Genomic DNA, 20628 nt, shown 5'->3' on the forward strand with positions numbered 1-20628 from the left:
GAACAAGAATTTCAGTTGTAAAACAATGAGAATTCCTGCAACTGTGGCACATTAAATGTAAGCGTATTTGTGACTAAAATTGGCTTTGCGATTTTTAAACTGCTTCTGGAGTGTGTAATTAGGCACATGTACCTTGTCACTGCTACCTAGAGGTCAGTAACTGTAAACCAGGGGATGGATGGGTCAGATTGGCTCCAAGGAGGGCAGCTAGAGAAAGAATCTGACCAAGAATCAGAAGGCAGCTGTGTGTAAGTGTGAAGGGGACCTGGGGTGGGGGCCATAAAGAAAGGATGGCTGGCAAGGGATTGGGGGGCATAAATAGTACCATTGCATGGCGGATGTTTCATTTTGTAGCTTTATCTGTGATCTTCACAAATACTTGGCCAGACAGGTGGCTCAGATTATTACAATCACTAAGCTAGTTTCATAGAGGAGACATTGTAGCAGAAACTGTGTTGTATGGGACATAGTCCACTGGTTCCCAGAGTCTGTGGCGTGGTATTTTTATTTTCTTAGTCTCTGCTTTTTTAAAAACTGATAAAAACACGGGCCAAGATGTAGGTTGGCTGACCTGTTCTTAAAGGTGGATGTTATCCACTTTAATGTTACCTGCATGTATGTTTCTCCCTCGGCATCTCTCTTTATAGGGACCCATCCTCTCCCACACATGGGATGGTGCAGCCCAGGCATAGGCCACAACAGCCTTTCTCTGGCTCCCCTAACCGCACTGTCCTGGGGAGAGTCGGTCTTGCCCTCGCTTGTGCCTTTCACGCCCCAGTTCCTGTTACGCACGGCCCGCATCAAGCTGCGTCGTCTGTGATTACTTACTTGTGCATGTGACACCCCTGCTAGATTACGTGTTTCTTAATAACAGGGTGCATGCTGACTTCACCGTATACCCAGTTCCTTGCAAGGAGGCACTCGGGAAACGTGTACTGAGTGGACAGACCGATGAGGCTACTCAGCCTAATTCACTTTCAATCTATCCGTTACAGAGTTAGGTTCTATGGAGACCAAACCATCTGCTACTATTATTGTTGGCTTTGAAAAATCTTGGAATTTAAAGTGTAAGATTTGAAGATTTCCAAATCCGTTATTTAATACGGATTAGTAATTTTATTTTTATTAATATGGATTATTAATTTTATTTTTGTTTTATTTATTTATTTGAGAGAGAGATCACATGAGTAGGGGGAGGGGCAGAGGGAGAGCAGACTCCTTGCTGAGCAGGGAGCCCAATGCAAGACTTAGTCCCAGGACCCTGAGATCATGACCTGAGCTGAAGGCAGATTCCTAACCAACTGAGCCACCCGGGCATCCCCAAACAAATCAGTTATGAAGCAGAGAAATCTTAGATGGAAAACTTAGGGCCAAGAGACAGACAAACAGAGATGATGTTGGTAGTTTGTTTTTTGTTTTGTTTTTTTTTTACTTAAGCAGCTATGTTTCACTTTTTTGCCTAATTTTTCACAAAGATAGAAAACCTCTGTCTAAAAGTACCCCCATTAGACCCACTTTCTACAAATTTAGCAAAATGGATAATCGGAGTGCAATCTTTTTTGTAAATTATTTAGATCCAAAGCTAGACTGTAACCTAACTAACTAGATCACTACAGCAATGGTTTGCCATTGGGGATAAAAATGGGTTGTTAATGACATCGTAATTGCCACCAGCAAAACAATAAGGAGGTTTCATTTAAGAACCAGAAGTAGTTTCTTCTGCAGAATAAAATCTAAATTCTAAAGTAATAAAATGATTAGTAGCTAATTTCAAGTAACATTTAATGAAAAGAATGCAGTGTATATTAGTTCATAACTGCATTGCATGTTATATATATGGCATATATATCCAAAACATTACAAGCCTTCCACATGCTGCATACAATGGTTTCATTATTTTATAGTTCGTATATTTAAAATCAGAGGAAGCAGCTGTTCCCAGGACAGTTGAAATTAATTTAGAGGAAGAGATTCACAGATAGTCATTGTCCATCCCCCCCCAAAAAAGTATAAATCAAACATCTGCTCTCAAAATTAATCTTAATAGCTCTCAAAAACCAGCATTTCTAGGTTTTGTGCTGTGCTCTTGCTGCAACAGAAGCGAACTTTTGCACCTTGAATGAGGCCCTTTAAAGTAATAAATATGCTGCTTTTCTTTCCTTTTTTTTTTTTTTTAAGTTGCAGGTCATTTTTAATAATGACTTCAGTAAAATGTGTTTTCATTTGTTTCCAGTCTGGGGCTCTAAGTTATTTGAGACTTGGTTCATCAACATATCAAAATAGTATTTTTTTTTAAAGATTTTATTTATTTTAGAGAGAGAGTGAGCGAGTAGGGGGAAGAGCAGAGAGAGAGGTCAGGTCCCCATGCCAGAAAAACTTGACCATTAGGCAAGGAACCAAGATTTGGGTGCAGATGCCCCATTAATGGAACCAGGTACTCGGGAAAGATGAATAAGGCAAGAGGCCAGTTTCTCGAACCAACGGCATAGAGTCACAACAAACCCGTACCAAGAATGACTTGATGCTGAGATGTGGGGTTCAACACCCAAGGCTTCCAGAGCAAGGCATAGTGGAGATAAAAATTAACCCAGTTACGACAACACCCCCCATACTTCCGTTATATGTCTTCGAGCCAAAGCCCCAAGAGCAACAAACTACATATGTGCTGAGGTAGCCTATGTCTCTGGTTCTTAAATTACACTAGTGACTTTTTTCTTTAATCCTGAAAATAATATACAGGATTTTGCTGAAGAAAACTGTGGAATCAAGCAGATATGTGCTCGAATTCTGTCTCTGCTGTTTACTGGCCTTTTACTGTTGGGTCAGTCTTCCTCATTTCCTGCTTTGTCTTCAGTTAAATAGGGATTTCAAGACAGTCCTAGTAATATTATTATGAGGACTAAGATTAATCTCAGCAGGTAGCCTGGAATGATTCTTCCCACACTTGACTGCCTATTGGAATCGCCTCGGGAGCGTCAAACGATAGAGATGCCCGTGTCGCACCTTCCCAGAGCGTGTTTCTGGGATGAGGGCTGGGCTTTCAAATTTCTAACAGATCCCCTCAATGATTCTAATGTTCCCACAGGTTTGGGAACCTCTGGCATAGAGCCTGTCCTATGTCCTATATCTGTTAAATGAATGGAAACAGTCAGCGCTTGGCACACACTAGACTTTGCAGAGTTCTTGGCTCCCTTTCCTTCCCCGACCATCTTCCCTCTGTTTCCACTTGGGACGCCCGAAGATCTGTGCTGGGCTGTGATTCCAGTGGGTGTGGCTGGCCCTCGGGAGGGTGCAGAAGTCTCTGGTCCCCTGTGCTGGGACATCCAGGGAGCCAGAAGGAGAGGAGGAAGAGGCCAAGACAGGTCGCACTGCAAGGGACAGCCCCCGGAGCCCTGTCAAGGGAAGGCCTAACCCGTTTGCTTTTGAGGACGCTGTCTGCAGTGAGGGGCTGAGCACTCACTGTTAAGCCTCTTGGAAACCAGAGCCTCGTTCTGTGCCCTCACTGGGCGGGCAGCAGGAATGTGCCAGAAGCTACGAAGAATCAGTGGAGAGTTTCAGCTGCTCCTGAGTTCTCTTCGTTTTTGGCTTTTATATCCAACCATTGTTGTAGTAAATCCTTTGTTTGGTTCCCGGGTCAGCCCTCTGAAGGTATCGAAGTTCCAGAAAGTTGAATATGGGGCGTATTGGTTTCAGTGTCCCCTAATGGCTCTTGGAAGGAGACTCTGAATTCTGAGAACAGGGCACCATCCCAATCATTCTAAGATGTAGAAGCCAGTATCCTCTCTCCTTTCCTCAAAATAGGAGGACTAGAAAGCTGTGGTGCTTCAGATGTGAGGAGAGGGTCTGGCCTTTCACTCCCTGTATTACGTGTTTAGGGGTAAAAGTAATATTTGGGGGCTCCTAGCATCTGGAACGGAGCACCAGAACACGTTTGGTGTGCAAAACTTAGATTATACGCTGTTCATGATTCAGAGCAAATTCTCAGATTTCACCCCAGCGACATAACAGTGAACATTTAAGAGACTTTGAAAAAAAAAAAAAAAATGGCCAGTCTCAGGAATTGGGTAGTGGTTCTCTGCATGACCCAAGGATCCTATTGGAGTCAGGCTGAGGCTAATCTTCTTAGAAACAAGAAAACATCACAAATTATCGCTTCAGGAGACAAGACCTCCAGCCTACTCCATTTTTAAGACGTGCATTCTGAAGGAGAGAAGAATCTTTTATCTTTAATACGAGTAATTCTACACGTAATAAGGATTAAATAAGTACTTTGAAAATAGCACTTTTTTTATTTGAACTGGAAACTACTATAGATTAAAACCTCCCGATATTGATACTTTGAAACACTGAGTTGCTCATTCAAATTAAGAATATGCCATCTTTGTTAATATTTAGCACTTACATGTTTTATATTTTGTACTTGGTGTTGGAAATATATGAACCTAAACCACATTTCTGTCACTCTGAATTTTTTCAATTTTCCTGACTTTTGTTGAAAAATTTGTATTTATTTGAGAGAGGGAGAGAGAGAGAGAGAGCACACAAGCAGACTTCCTCCTGAGCACAGAGCCTGACGTGGGACTCGATCTCACAACCCTGAGATCATGACCTTAGCTGAAACCAAGAGTCGGACATTTGGAGGTGCCTGCGTGGCTCAGTGGGTTAAGCCTCTGTCTTCGACTCATGTCATGATCTCAAGGTCCTGGGATTGAGCCCCGCATTGGGTTCTCTGCTCAGTGGGGAGCCTGCTTCCCCCTCTCTCTCTGCCTACTTGTGACCTCTCTCTCCATCAAATAAATAAATAAAATCTCAAAAAAAAAATTTTTTTTTAAGTCAGACACTTAACCAACTGAGCCTCCCAGGTGCCCCTAATTTTCCTGACCTTTTTTACTTGATCTAACTTATAATTCCTTATCCTAGGTCTACTCTTCTTCTTCAGGTTGTAAAGTAAATGCTGTTTCACCCAAGTTTGTGGCATACGTGTGCTTCTATCCTACTAGTTTTAAGTTCCTCTATTGTCTAGCACCTTTTACTGTCATGTAAGCTTTATTAGAACTTCCTACTGAAAACAGTATTTGAATTTCATGGGACACCTGGGTGGCTCAGTCGGTCAAGCATCTTGGTTTGGGCTCAGGTCGTGATCTCAGGGTCGTGGGACCGAGCCCAACTAGCACCCGTGTCGGGCTCCCTGCTTAGCAGGGAGTCTGCTGGAGATTATCTCCCTCTGCTCCTTCCCCTGCTCATGCTCTCCCTCTCTAAAATAATTAAATATATTTTTTAAAAATTTGAATTTCACACAGCAGCAAAACTGAGAGTAAGCATAGCTCTTGCTCAGAAAGGATTTGGGTTCTAGTCAGTTCGCTGTCAGCATCAGATGAACGAAGCCATCAGGTGGGTCCTCGACGCTGATCACCTTCAGATCTGATGGGCGTCCAGGTCATACAACGCCCTTCCTTGAAGGTCAGTTCGAGGCATGAAAAAATGAGCTCCAGAGGAAGAGTTGGAGTATCTCTTTCTTAGGCTGCTCCAAAAGGTTTCAAAAACACCTAATAACCACTGAGTATTTTCCACGACTCTCTCTCTCTCATTGGTGTTTGCAGTTCCCAGTGGCCCAGAAAGTCAGATCCTCTTGTCAGTCGGACTACATTTTTCTTACAATTCTCAACTGGCCAAGGCTGGTTTGTTTCACGTCCTGAGCTTTGGACATGACCCTGGGAATGAGGCTTGGCTTGCCCCTGCGTTGGCGGCATGAACCCCATTTCCACCAACAGGGCTGTACCTGTCAGTCATCTCCACTCCCAGGGTAGATCCCCACCTCGGTCCCAGAGCTCCCAAACAGACCCAGGATGCGCAGATGTGCCCCCTCAGTGCCCGTTTGTGAATGTTGAACCCCGTTTCCTCACCGGTAACAGGTTCTGAGTGACGTTAGCAAAATCCCAGCTCAAGTGAGGGCATCAGTCTGAAGGCAACGCTTCCCCTTTTCTCTCTTCCCGCAGGGTCCAGTGGCCTCGACAGCATCCGCATTGTCAGTCCTCTCCCCTGGGCCTGGCCTTCCTCCACCCCCTCCTCCTCCACCTCCCCCCGGGCCACCGCCACTCTTTGAGAATGAAGGCAAAAGAGAGGAGCCCTCCCCTTCACGCTCTGCTCTATTCGCCCAGCTTAACCAAGGAGAAGGAATTACAAAAGGTGAGAAAACTGGACCTTGATGCTGTCTCCCTCTGGCTCCAGGCACACAGATCCCCAGAGCCCATAATGCATCATTCCATCCCGGTCCCAACAAACAGGGAGCTGCTGCTGGGAAAGCAGAAGCCTGCAGCCTTCTTTACCTTGAGGCAGATGGGCTCAGTGGGCTGTTGCATGGACCAGAAAGAAAAACTCAGAGACTCTGGGTTCTAAGTGGACCACTGCTCTGCATCACCACTTAAGCCTCCAACGCTCCAGCCCCATCTACAACCAAGGCATTAAGATGAAGTGAAATAGGGGCACCTGGGTGGCTCAGTGGGTTAAGCCTCTGCCTTCGGTTCGGGTCATGGTCTCAGGGTCCTGGGATCGAGCCCCGCATCGGGCTTTCTGCTCGGCGGGGGGCCTGCTTCCGCCTCTCTCTCTCTCTGCCTGCCTCTCTGCCTACTTCTGATCTCTCTCTCTGTCAAATAAATAAAAAATTAATCTTTAAAAAAAAAAAGATGAAGTGAAATAAAAAATAAAATAAAATAAAAAGATGAAGTGAAGTAAAATGTCAAACAATCACATCTCTGTCCTCAGGCAGTGTACAGGCTTGCCAAATAATTCTATCACTAAAGTACTTCTGTTCTCACCATGAACAATTTTGTTTTAAATCATATAACATTTTAAAATATGTCAGGATGTATATGCATTCTATACAATAAGGTTTATACAAATGCATTTTTGCTTTAGACAGGTAATAGGAGCTATTTTACAGTTGTCCTTGTGCACTGGGCTAGGAGCTAAGAGGACCAAATTCTAAATTTTTCTCTGGCTCCAATTGGCTGGGCTGTTCCCTTATCTGCAAAGTAAGAGAATGGATTCATAACCCTAAAGTCAATTCCGTACTCTGACATACTGGCTGGGATGCCGTATCCTTGCAGGTTATGCCTGGGGAATGATTTAGCCATGAGAAAAGAAGTAAATCATGTCATCCCTTTTGTCCATGTGCTTTGCTTTTTGTAGGATTTTTATGTCATCTCCTTAAAGAAGAGGTTCCTCCAATTTAAAAAAGTGTTTACAGAGCTTCTAATGAATACTATGTTTATAAGGTCTTAGACTCTGCCTGTCATTAACCTTGAGAGAACACTAGACTATTAGGAAATTATCAAAATTCCTTGTGCTCTTTGCATCACATTGATCTAAGGAGTGAGGGGCATTTCCCTTTGCATAAAACACAAAGACACGGGGCTGTGTGTTACCTTCCCAGGGCTCCGGCACGTCACAGATGACCAGAAGACGTACAAGAATCCCAGTCTACGGGCTCAAGGAGGACAAACTCCATCTCCTACCAAAAGCCACGCTCCAGGCCCCAGGACCCCCCACTCCCATTCTTCTCAGAAGCATGCTCCTGTGTTCGAGTTGGAAGGAAAGAAATGGAGAGTAGTGAGTGAAGCCCTTTCTTCTTTATTCCCGACGTGCTCCCAGCACAGGACTGTTGCTAAACCGTGGGACTAAGGTGGAAGGGTTACCGAGGCTGAACCGTTGACTGAGGTCTTAGGGGTTTCTGAGAGACGCGACAAAGACGCAAGCCACCGGCTACAGTAGAAACCAGGGCATTTCTGAAAGCTTCCATCGACTTGTTTTTGGTGTATTTTGCTTATTTTTTGTACGTTGTTTTCCGCAGTGTTTTTAAATTACTTTTTAAGTTGTGGTAAAATCACAAAACGTATAATTTTCCATCTTAACATCTAAGTGTATCTAATGACCTTGGACATGAAGTGCATTGACATGGCTGTGCGGCCATCAGCCCGTCCTGCCAGAGAACTCCTCCCATCTTAGAAAACGGGGCCCTTGTGCCTCTCAAGTAACCACTCCCTCTTCCCTCCTCACCTCAGGCCGGCACCCACCTTTCTATTTCTGTCTCTCCTTGACCACTCTTTCCATCAACTTCTAACCTGTGCCCCATTCTGGTTGGAGGACGTCTGTCCCGCTGACTAAGAAAGAACAGAACCTACCGCGCCACCCAGCACTACCAACCTTTGTGCGAACAGGACCGAGACCCTTCAAATGTGCGTGAAAGCTGGTGCCTCCTGCCAGGCCGGGGAGCTTCCCCGAAGTTGGAGGGCCAGAGTCCCCAGTACAATGACAGTACACACGGGCTTACACCAACATCGTCCCAGCCCGCTTGCCCAGCTCGTTTTTGAAGCTGCAGCATGAAGTCCAGATTCAGCGTAGAGACTGAACGGAAAGGTCCCACCTCCTCCCCCACCCCCGCCACCAGCCCGGGTGCCTGATATTTGACTGTTTGCAGACAGACCCTGACCCCTTTCTAGGCCGTGGTTCCATCCATCCCCATCATTACAATAACAGAGGAAGACCTGGGTTTGCTCTGTTAAAAAAAAAAAAGGGAAAAAAAGTGATTTGGAAAGAACATGTCAGAAAGCTGTAATGACTGTTGAACCACATGGTAATTTCAGCTTGTCAGGGACCCGATCCGTCTGTACATCCTTAGATTCCGTATGTGCGTGTGTTCTCATTTTAGGAGTACCAAGAGGACAGGAATGACCTGGTGATTTCAGAGACGGAACTGAAACAAGTGGCTTACATTTTCAAATGCAACAAGTCCACTCTGCGGATAAAAGGAAAAATCAACTCCATTACAATCGGTATGGCAGTGAGTGGGGGGGCGGGGGGGCGCGGGTGGTCACTGTGGGCCCCCTCTGGTCACTGTGGTCGCTTTGCATAAACATCCTGTGGGCGTTGAATGGAGCTTTGCTTTGTTTTGTTTCTCCTAGACAACTGTAAGAAGTTCGGCCTCGTGTTTGACAACGTGGTAGGCATCGTGGAGGTGATTAATTCCAAGGATATTCAAATGCAGGTACGGAGCCTTTTCTTTCCTTCCAAAGATTTTATTTATTTATTGTTATTTATTTATTTCCTCACAAGTGAGTTGGGGGAGGGGCAGAGAGAGAATCTTAAGGAGAGTGTTTGCTGAGCATGAGCCTGAGGCGGGGCTCGATCTCACGACCCTGATAACCATGACCTGAGCAAAAACCAAGAGTCAGATGCTCAGCCAACTGAGCCACCCAGGCGTCCCCATATTAGTGGCCTTTTCAACCCTGCCTTATGCCCCCTTTGCAGCTTTATTCAGACCATCCCGCTGCCTGCACAGGACTGGCCATGTCCACCTAGAGAGTTCCTCTTCCTTCCCATTGTCTGTCATCCCGCCCGCTCTCGGAGGGTGTTAATTCCTTCTCTTCAGTCTCTTACAACACATCCTATCTTGCACCGCAGTGGCTGTTTACCATGCCTGTTCCAGGAGCACATAATTCGTCTTTACGGCCACAGAAACTGGCACAGCACCCCTGCACACAGCCGGTGTCCAATAAATGTTTGGGGAGGTGGTGATCGGGAGGCATCCACTAATGAATGAACACAGATACTAAGAGATGCTCCCAGCCTAACAACACCATCCTGAAGAGAATTTTCTTTGCTCAGGGAGCATTGGCTCCGGGTAAGGAGGAGGAGGAGTTTGTCTGAAGTCAGTGAGGTAATCAGACCAAACAACCTGGAAAGTAGGTTTGGAACTGAACTTGCAAACTAGGGAAAAACGTGCATTCCTTTAGTTAATTTTTATTTAACCCAGTGGGATTTTACAATATGCCAAAAGCTAAAGGACCTCCTGCCTTTGGCCAACTCTAACTTCCACCTTTGATTACACTCTCTTTGTACTGTTTTTTTTTTTTTTCTTTTTTTAAGATTTTTTAAAAGTAATCTCTATACCCACCGTGAGACTCAAACTCACAACCCTGAAATCAAGAGTCCCATGCTCTACCCACTGAGTCAGCCGGGTGCTCCTCTCTTTGTATTGTTAATTAACCCCTTACGATCCCATGTTTCCTGATAACGTTGGTTAAATCTGGATTCTGGTTTTACATATCTTTCCCTCTTGTTTCATCGGGCTCTTTACTGCTGTCACTTTTAACTAGAGTGCGTTCGAGTGGACATTTTACATTGCACTCGCTGCTAGTTAAGATGTTGGTTTGTGTGTCCCGTTAATGCACTGGGCAGGCGAGCCCCGGCTCTTGGGCGGCTGGCTTCACCTCTGACCCCGAGTTCCCTGCCCTGAAACACAAGGTTAGCTGGGGGTGGGGGTCTCAGTCCTCTGCAGCCCAGATTCCCAGTGGTCTTGCCGCACAGGCTCTGAGGGGACCTGTGACGCTTTCCCATTCCAGTTGCTTGTGTTCTCTGCGGCGCATCTGCGTATTGCTCTGCCCCCTAACCGTTCTGCTCCCGCTGCTTCCCAAATCCCCCTCCTGGACAGAGAGCCACTTTGGGAGAGGGTAGCCAAGCAAGCCCACCCAGGCCTTTACCATATCATTGTCTTCGCGGTGGAAACCAGACCATCCTGGGCTCCTGCTTTAGGTCCTAAAATGTGAGCCATAGCATAGAGCACGCCCTCAGTCATTCATTTGCCAGATGTTTGCTGAACGCGGCTGATGTGCGGGGTCCTGCTCTCATCTCTACAAATAGCAGGAAGCAAACGAGATAAACATCCTCACCCTCATGAAGCTTGTGTTCCGTAATACCAGCTCCCAACTTAGCATTTCTGCCAACCACATATATTCACGAATTGGACAGTCCTGCTTCTCCCGGAGTATCATGCCTGAAAATTTTAAGGATGTCACTCATCAGAAGAAGTCCAGTTCCTCAAGGAGAAGTATAGCTTACCTAAACCTAATAATGAGGCCACAATTTCTGAAGAACTCTTTTGGATACTGGAAGTTCCTGCATCAAAGATCCGCGCTTTCTCCCACTTCACATTATTTTTAACCAACATCTCCCCCCCACCACCACCAGCAAAGTCACAGAAATCATATTCTGTGACCAAGGTGAGAACACCTGTTTATTTAGCCAGGTGAAAAGTATCCTAGACATACTCTCATTTGATCCATCCAGGTGCCCCAGGAGTCAGCATTTTTCAATGAAAATACATCACGTTCAAAATTAAAAACCAGTTGAATGACGTATAAAATATGAAGCTATACAGAAGTAGAAGAAAACAGTTCTAAATATTCATCAGATTTCTGGAGGAAAAAATAATTCTAAATTGAGAAGTAATAGAAATTATCCAAAAAGATATGTCTACTTAAAAATTCTAAATTCTAGACAAAAATAGTTACCATGTAACCATTTTTAAAGACAAATTCTAGACAAAAATAGTTACCATGTAACCATTTTTAAAAGCGATCTAAAAAGAGGGGCACCTGGGTGGCTTAGTTGGTTAAGCATCCAACTCAGTTTTGGCTCAGGATCGGGAGATCGAGGCCCGCATCAGATTCTCTCTCTCCGGGCTCCTGGGTGGCTGAGATGGTTAAGCATCTGCCTTCGCTCTGGTCATGGTCCTGGGGTCCTGGGGTCAAGTCCTGCATGGGGCTCCCTGCTCAGCGAGGAGCCTGCTTCTCCCTCTGCCTCACTTTCTCTCTCTCTCTCTCATGAATAAATAAATAAAATCTTAAAAAAAAAAAAAAAAAAAGATTCTCCCTCTCCCTCTGCCCCTCCTACCCCGGGGCACTTGCATGTTCTTGCTCTAAAAAAAGAAATAAATAAGATGAAAATAACTATAGTTTTATGTACAAAAATGACTGTAGTTCTATGAATAATAATAGGTAGATCTCAAAAAGCAGCACTGAGCAATGAAGACAGATGACAGAATGGCAGGCACTAGACAATGTGTCCCTTTATGTAAAGATTGAAAACATGGAAAACAATACACACCTGTTAAGTATACTTGTGAGGACCCGAACGAATATCACGCTGTATGTTAACTAACTACAATTTAAATAAAAACTTAAAAAGAAAGAAATTACGTTTCTGAGGGCTCCAGATCACTTGACTCAGGGGTAGTCCTGGGTGTGAATGGTCAGCACAAAATTCAGAAGAGCGGTTTCATCTAGGGAAGGAGGAGGGAGTGCATGAGGTGCCGGATTGTACAGGGAGGACTTGACCGTGCTGTAAGATAATTGTCCTAAAAAAAAAGACCAATAAGCCAAAATGTTAAACTCTGATAAAGCTGTTTGACATATATGTTTAAGTATTTGGTGTATTTCTTATGTTTCTAAGCTTGAAATACATCCTCATTTTCTTTTTCTTTTTTTTTTTAAGATTTTATTATTTTTATTTATTTATTTGTCAGAGAGACAGGTAGAGTGAGCGCAAGCACAAGCAGACAGAGTGGCAGGCAGAGTCAGAGGGAGAAGCAGGCTCCCTGCAGAGCAAGGAGCCCGATGTGGGACTCGATCCCAGGACGCTGGGATCCTGACCTGAGCCGAAGGCAGCTGCTTAACCCACTGAGCCACCCAGGTGTCCCACATCCTCATTTTCTTAAGGATGGGCATGTGTTCTAAAAACAATCTGGTTAGAAAATAATAAATAAATAAATAAATAAATAAATAAAAACAATCTGGAAGGATATGCCGTGGTTATCTGTCCAAGAGGGAGAGGAGCTTGACTGCAGGGTTCAGAGGTGAGAGAGGTATTTTACTGAATACTTTTCAAGGTTTGGGGTGTTCAAACCAAGTGAATGTCATTGCCTATTTAAGACATTTCATACATTGTTTCAAAAGGGCTGCTCACAACAGAAATCAGTGTTTGCCCTCGGGGTGAGGACAGATATTGACTGTAAGTGGGCATTAGGGATATCTGGGGAGTGATGGAAATATTCTAGAACCGTAGAACTGTAAACCTACTAAGGATCATTAAATTGTACACGTAGAACAAGTGAATTGTAGGGGCGCCTGGGTGGCTCAGTCGGTTAAGCATCTGCCTTCTGCTCAGGTCATGACGCTGGGTCATGATCCCAGGGTCCTGGGATGGAGCCCCTCCTCATCGGCGGAGCAGGGAACCTGCTTCTGCCTCTGCCCCTCCCCCTGTCCCTCGCCCCTCCCCTGCTCCTACTTTCTTGCTCACTCTCTCAAATAAATAAATAAAATCTTTAAGAAAAAAAAGTGAATTTTATGTTTGCAGATTTTACCTCAATTACTTAAAAGATTGAAAGGAGGAAAAGGGCCTGCACCAAAGTTCACATGATTTGGGCCAGTTCTTCTGTTCTTGGCAAACTACCCTCAGAAAAAAGGACAAATGATGAGGAGAAGAGACTAAGTATAACATGGAAATTCTTTAAATTTTTATAGAGAAATAGGGGCGCGTGGTGGCCCATTCGTTGGAGCGTGCGACTTTTGATCATTACGTTGTGGGTTCGAGCCCCACATTGAGTGTCAAGTTACTTAAAAATAAAATATTTTTTAAAAAACCACTTTTTTAAAAGATGTATTTATTTGACATAGAGAGAGAAAGCACAAACAGGGTGAGCAGCAGAGGGAGAGGAAGCAGCAGACTCCCCGCCGAGCAGGGAGCCCAACACAGGACTCCATCCCAGGACCCTGGGGTCATGACCTGAGCCGAAGGCAGACGCTTACCCAACTGAGCCACCCAGGCGTCCCCTAAGAAAAGCTTGTTATAGAGAAACAAATTTCTGAAAACCCTAACTAAACTAGAAACATATCACATGCTAGAGCATTGGCTTGGGCAAGGTCACACATCACCTGTCACTCAGCAGAGAAGATACTCTTTGGCCCAGTTCTCTTGACAAGAAACCAGTTCTGTTCGCAAAGTGTTCCCAGACCACCAGGGGCAAAGAGCGTGGAGATAAGGTCGTCTCGTGCAGCACTGACCGAAGTGCTGTGGAAAACACCATTCTCACCGTTTATCAGGGCGATTGTTTTAAGGTCTGCTCTTGCTTTTTCAGACTTTCAGATCCATGGGGTATTGAGGCATTTTTAATATAGCACAGCAGTATATAATATAAATAAAGTGTATTAGCGTCATGCACTTGCCTCACGTGTCCCCGTTCTGCCTCACGAACAAATCACCCAAGGCAGTTTATCCTTTCTCTTGTCTTGCCTCGCTCCCCATACCGCTCTGGGCAGCGTGTAGATGCTCTTCCTCACTCTAAGATAAACAAATCTAGAAATTACCAAAACATTACTGCTGACACATTCTTGTAATACAGCTACATGTATTATTACTGTAGTCGTGTATTTATGGCAAAGCTCTGGGCTTACCTGACCTTGAACTACCTTTGCCTTTTTTTGGGGGGGGGGGGGGGCCCTGGGGCTCATTTCTAACTCAGTGTCCAGTTTCTATGGAGAGAGGAGAAAACAGAGAAGTGTGGCAATCTGGCTAGGCTCCCCCTAAGGAATTCCTTACATCACCTGCCCCATCAACGGGAGTTGCCCCTTGGGTTTGCAAACCAGCCTTTTCTTAGGGGTGAAAGAGGAGAGGTCTTTATCACGTCAATTACCATGACAAGAAGGAAAATCATAGCGTTGTAATATGGTCATTGGGGGAACAGTCGGCCCCTATAGAGACTGGGGGAGAGAGGAATGTCTGAAACCTGTTCAAAGAGAAATGTGAAACAGGACCGAATTTTTATAGCACATAGATATTTGTAAACAATAGAAAGGAGGTTATTCTTTGTCTATGTCTGTATTTGTCTCTGGTCCTGTTTATCCATGCAATGAGCGGTGTGAACCAAGTCCCCACTTCTGGCTCCTGCAATTAATACATTTCAAAATACCTAGACACTCATTGTCTTACTCAAGCTTCACATTGAGCCAGTGAGTGAGATTTTTATCTGGCGAAAGATTTCTATGAAAAGAACCGTACTGTTTCTTATTTAGGTTCAAGAAAAAAAAATCTACTCAATTACAGAATAATGTATTTACTCTGAAATGACAGTATTAGGATTTGTTTTAACCCAAGATTCATAGATTTGTCAGAACTAACATTTTCATTAAAGAAAAGCAAATGCGTCTTGTTACTTTTATCCGTGAAATCAAATATATGTTTCAAATCCACTAGAGGGTTGTGAGACTTTTTCTGAACACTTAGCTGCTGTTTTCGCATTAATCCCTTCCCTTGGTCTCAGGAAAGGAGACCCTGAGGCTTGAGAATCCCTTTGTGTGGTCCTTTCATTCTGTCCCCAAATGACACCCACCGGTTCAGCCTGGAGACGATGCTACTCACCAGCCTTTCCAGCGTTGACCGCGCCCTTCCTAGAGCCGCGGGCAGCCCTCGGACTGTGCTGTTTTTCTGTATGGTGGTGCCAGGCTGTTCTTTTGCCTGTTTCAGGTAATGGGGAAAGTGCCAACCATCTCCATCAATAAGACGGAAGGCTGCCACATATACCTCAGTGAGCATGCGCTGGGCTGTGAGATCGTGAGTGCCAAGTCTTCTGAAATGAATGTCCTTATTCCTCAGGATGGGGATTACGTAAGTACCTTTTCAAAGCCTGGGAGCTTCGTTGGTGGGTTGATGCGCAGGCAGGAGAGGAATTCGATTTGTGATTGTCCTCATAACTGACCTACACGGGCTAGCCTTGGTCAGATAGGACCTCCCGCATCTGAGTTCACGGTATTTAGGACTGAAGATTGTCTTTTGCTATGGTAGAGGCAAACGTGAGGGAGAAATCCGAGGGAGGGGGTGATAGTAAGTTGACCTATTTCTGTAGGTCTACTTGGGTCAGGGGTTCTCAAACTCAGCGGAAGGACCCGCCGAGAAGCTCCAAGGAAATGCCAACTCCCAGAGTCTGTGCCTTAGGGGCTGGATTCAGGAGGCTTCGGGTGGGGTCTGGGGAATCGGTATTTTAATAGGCATCCTGGGGGATCCCGACGCCGGTAGTCCACCCAGCCCTTCCGAAGTAGCCACCACTTGTTTTCTGGGCCTCCTCTCCTGCAACAAAGCAGCTTCTAGGAGAAGCATGCAGATACCCTCCCACGCTGAAAAGGAAATCCAGGGTCACCTGGGTGGCTCAGTGGGTTAAACGTCTGCCTTTGGTTCAGGTCATGATCCCAGGGTCCTGGGATGGAGACCCCTGTTGGGCTCCCTTCCCTGTGGGGAGCCTGCTTCTCCCTCTCCCTCTGCTACTGCCCCTCCACTGTGCTCTCCTACTCTCGCTCTCGCGCAAATAAATGAACAAAATCTTTAAACAGCAAACAAAAAAAAAAAAAGAAAGAAAGAGAAGGAAGTCCAAATGAATCCATCTTCTACATCACGCAGTGTGTCGGACTTGCTAGCTGCGGCTCTCTGGAAGCAAGTCGTTGCTTCCCACTCGCTGTCCCTTCTTGGATGTGCAGATAAACCCAGAGGTGATTCCTTCTGATTCTGACTGTGGAAGCGACTTCGAAGACACATCCATCAGCCTGTGGGCCAGTCACCATCCACGTCCTTAGGCAGAGAGCAACCGTGCTCGAATGTTCTCTCACCTGTCCGTAAATTCCTCCGCATTACCCTCATGCTACGGGATGCAGCCTAGAATCCATCACATAAGGCTGAAAAGAAAAAGTCTGCCAACACTGAGCCACGCTTCGCGGCTATTTGCTTGACCTAACCCCGAGCTTGGGAAGAGCCCTCTCACCTTCTCTACCTAAAAATTAGCAGCTAGAGCTGATACAGAGCAGCTTTGCACGGGAGAGCCAAATCTTGGGCTGGTCCCTGGCCTTTGCAGCTGTTCCAGCAGAAGGCTCCGCTACATGGGAGCTGGATCCGCTGAGAGAAGCCGTGGGTCTGGGCCGGCATTCCAGACTAAGTCAGCTAGCCTCCCTGGGCACAGTCCCAGGCATCTGTGCTCGGTAGAGCTTCTCAGGGCATTCCACTGTAGGGCCAAGCTCCAGATCCCCGGACCGAAGGTGGGAGTATGGGTCAACACCCGAGCTTTTATGCTGAAAAAGGAGTCTTCCCCCGTGAGTAGGTTATCCTGTGCCCTCATCCCATGGTCCTCTTGATACATTTTCTAGTGGGAGCTAGTAGGGAGCAGGCAGAGGTCCTACCATGGACCTTGTAATCTGGGAGTGGGTGGTGGGGAGGACTCATCCTGAAGGAAGTCCGTCGCCCAGAGAAGAATGTCATCATGTTACTGTCATCATATTACTTCACTGCCAAAAGAGATGGGGAACGGCTATCTGTAGTATGGTTAGCTGTCAAAGAAATACCTTCACTCTGGGGCATTCTCTACCTGGTACTTGAGAGCAAGCACCAAGCCTTGATTACTTCCAGAAGAGGCAGGTGGATCCCACATCTAAGAAAATACGTACTCGTGGGTGGGTTCCACAGCAAGATGGCGTCGCTCTGATGGAGGAGCAGAGGCACGGCTTATCAGACACTTGGGGTTTCAGCCGTGCTGTGTGCACATAACATCCCAGGAGGGCCCAGAAGCCGGGGCCAAGGGGACTGCCTCCCAGCTTCCTCGGGGATCCTTTTCTTAAATGACTGCAGAACCACTTTTTGGGGACTGGAGAGATTCCAAACTACTTTTACTTTGGCTCGCCCATCCCCACCGTCTCTCTCCCTCTGTGATGCTCATGCGTGTCTTACTCCAGTGGGAGGAATGAAGTGGTAGGGTTCAGGGTAACGCATTGGTATACAACCCAAAGCACATCTTCATAGTTCATTGGAGAGTCTACAGAGAACGCCAGAGCAAAGCCTTTCTAGTCAGTGTGACTGGGATCCGCAGCCTCAGTGTCCCCTCGGAACTGGTTGGAAATGCAGATTGCCATTCTCTTCCCCAGATCTATGGAATCAGAATCTGCATTTTAACAGGCTCCCCCAGATGATCCTGTGCAAGTTTGCTTGTGGCGGAGAGTGGGTTGAGAGGCTGTCTGGCTTCAAGTCTGGCTGCTTCTGGCCATTACCATCTTCAGCCATCTGTTCAACTTCTTAGACCTGCGCCCCGTAGATGGCATCTCAGGAACACCCAGCTTCTGGGGCTATAGACTAACGGAGCCCATATAGATCTCGTAGTTAGAATGCCTGGTTCTTAGTAGATTCTAGCTTTAATGATGATGCTAGCAGACAGTCACAGACCCAACACGCAATGATGCAAATCTCCACGGGACCCGGAAGACCTCGCCACAACACAGGTTTGGATTCCATAAAATGTCTTTGTCCACCATGTGATACAAATTAGCCTTTCCTCTGTCTGTTTAAGTAAATTCGTTCTTCTGCATTTTTTCCAGAGAGAATTTCCTGTTCCAGAACAGTTCAAGACAGCCTGGAATGGATCCAAGTTGGTCACTGAACCTGCAGAAATTATGGGCTAACCTCCAGAGAGACCGAACCCCCTGACCTGCATCAACTTAAAAAAAAAAAAAAAAAAAAAAAAAGGCAGCATTAAACACCTAGAAGTGGCAGTAACACCTACGGCTTTAGTTTTGGCCTCCAACAATTCTGTGTTCTAGAAACAGCATCATTTCTGGCATGTCTTCATGGGCATTTCGAAGTATTTAACGTGTCTTCATGATTTGCCTTTGTGTGTGATTTGAGTTCCACATGATGACTTGTGAGCATTACACATTTAAAGGGGGTAAAAATAGTATTCTGTCCCCCTGATAGTATTAACACGGTAGCTGATAGGTAAAAATACTGCATGATTCAATTTGACACTTAGGTTTAATTGCTACTTGGAAAATAAAACCTCTGAGAATCTAAGATGTACATTTTTACCTTTAGGCAATTTCTATATGATGTAGTACTAGTTGTGCTCTGAAAAATCTAACATTTTTTTCTCATTTTTACCAAATGTTCGCCTTTATCAGCGCGGATACATCATCAGCATGAATACATATTTCAACCCATTTTTTACAAAACATGAGAAAATTCCATCCCAAGGACGACATCCAGTTACCTGGTCTTTAAAAGACTTGTTTTCTTTATAGTTACTAAACACTGAAAGTAGATTCTAATGATTTATCTTAAAATATTCTTCTGCCATGTCACACGGAAAACTTTTACTTCTCTGCAGAAAGGTTTTTATGCCAAAACATGGGTGGGAGGAAGCAGATGTATGTAGTACCTCGAAATTTTTCTCGAAGATCAAGCTCAATTCTTTGTTTCCCAATTTTGAACCCGTTGAATATCAGATGCCTTGTAAATTATGTCATTAATGTTGTATTATAGACTTTTCTTTTTCACTTGCCAGACTTCTAACCAGTCTCAAACAACAACAACAAAAAAAAAAAGAATGAATGTTAAAAAGCCATAGCTGTAATACTTCTTTCAAAACCTGAATTCTTTGTTGGTTTGACTTGCTGCTCCTATTTTGTAGTATTGAGTACCTGCTTTTTCAACATAAGAGAAATAGGATATTCCTTTGTACCTTTTCAGTACATAGTGCTGAAAAATCTGCAACTTATTGGATCACATGTAATGAATTTTAGTATAATGCTTGCAGACCCAATACAAGCATATATATTGTGCCTACTACTGCCTTTGGAATACGTCATTTCCGTTTTTTAAATATCTTCTATATCCATATAGTATTCAGATTACTAATGCTCATGTACCAAGGTTTTGCTATAAAAGTTTTGTTCATATGAATAATGTGGCTTTAGTAAATATCTTTTTTTTCAACTGTAAACATTCTGAAATAAAGTAAAATTCTAATTGTTTAAATACTGGGATGAATTCTGCTTGTTAAAATTATTTTTTTCCACTCTGATTTGTCCCCTGATCGTATATCAGATATATTACATTCAGGAAAGACAGCTGAACCCTTCTGGTTGGCTTGAAGAATGTATCCAGCGTGCCATCAGCTTCCTCGAAGAATAGCTTCTTTTAGATACCAGATAAAGCCATTTGCAGTTGGCATGACTGTCAGAAAATTCTGGAATCCAGTTGCATAATTCAAGTCCACTGAGAAAATGCTCTGCATAGATCTTCATTAATGTAAATATCCCAGAAAATCAATTTAGCTTTTTTTTGTTGTTGTTAAGATTTTATTTACTTGACAGCGAGAGAGGGAGCACAAGCAGGGGGGTGATGTGAGCCAAAGGCAAACACTCAATCACTGAGCCACCCAGGTTCCCCTAGTTTTTAATAGGATACAGTATGTATACTATGTGTTTTAATGTACAATAAAAATAACTTATAATAAATTTGTAAATAAACTTCCAGAAGGAAGATTTTAAGCGGGAAGAAAAGAACCTAAAAAGGACATGCTACATACCCATTAAATAGTAATTTTATATTGAAGAAGTTCACTCAAAATTCATAGACTCTGTCGACTGTCCTCAGGCTTGCATCAGGCTTTCAAAATGCTTCATCGCAGATATTGAAAATCTGAACTTGAGGTTCAATTACTTTCTCACCCCTGGGTCCTTAAGTCACCTAACTGGTTTTATGAGTAGTAGGTTGACTTTGTTGAAAAATGGGGTGGGGTGGAGAAACCAGCTTTGGCAATGTATAAGAAAATGATTAACCAGACAATGCTGGAAATGCAGTATGCTTTCCTTCTTGCACATTATGGAATTCCAAAGTAACCAATGCTATGACCTTAAAAAAAAAAAAAAAGATAAGAAATCCATATGAGCAGAATTGCATGTCTTGTACATTGACTAAAAATCAAAA

At 44.5% G+C, this 20628-nt stretch overlaps 1 protein-coding gene across 2 annotated transcripts in view; it reads left to right on the top strand.

The window, feature by feature from the left end:
- The window catches only part of CAP2 (cyclase associated actin cytoskeleton regulatory protein 2), a 138468-nt gene extending 120057 nt beyond the window's left edge, over nucleotides 1-18411 (top strand). For both annotated transcript variants that reach the window (XM_032341181.1, XM_032341180.1), the window contains exons 8-13: nucleotides 5997-6186; nucleotides 7433-7608; nucleotides 8708-8831; nucleotides 8961-9043; nucleotides 15358-15498; nucleotides 18240-18411. In XM_032341181.1, coding sequence (XP_032197072.1) covers nucleotides 5997-6186; nucleotides 7433-7608; nucleotides 8708-8831; nucleotides 8961-9043; nucleotides 15358-15498; nucleotides 18240-18323 — 798 coding nt within the window. In that variant the 3' untranslated portion in view covers nucleotides 18324-18411. The remainder of the gene's footprint in view (nucleotides 1-5996; nucleotides 6187-7432; nucleotides 7609-8707; nucleotides 8832-8960; nucleotides 9044-15357; nucleotides 15499-18239) is intronic.
- Nucleotides 18412-20628: the final 2217 nt, after the last annotated feature.

Source organism: Mustela erminea, chromosome 4, assembly GCF_009829155.1.
Source record: "Mustela erminea isolate mMusErm1 chromosome 4, mMusErm1.Pri, whole genome shotgun sequence".
Lineage (NCBI taxonomy): Eukaryota > Metazoa > Chordata > Mammalia > Carnivora > Mustelidae > Mustela > Mustela erminea.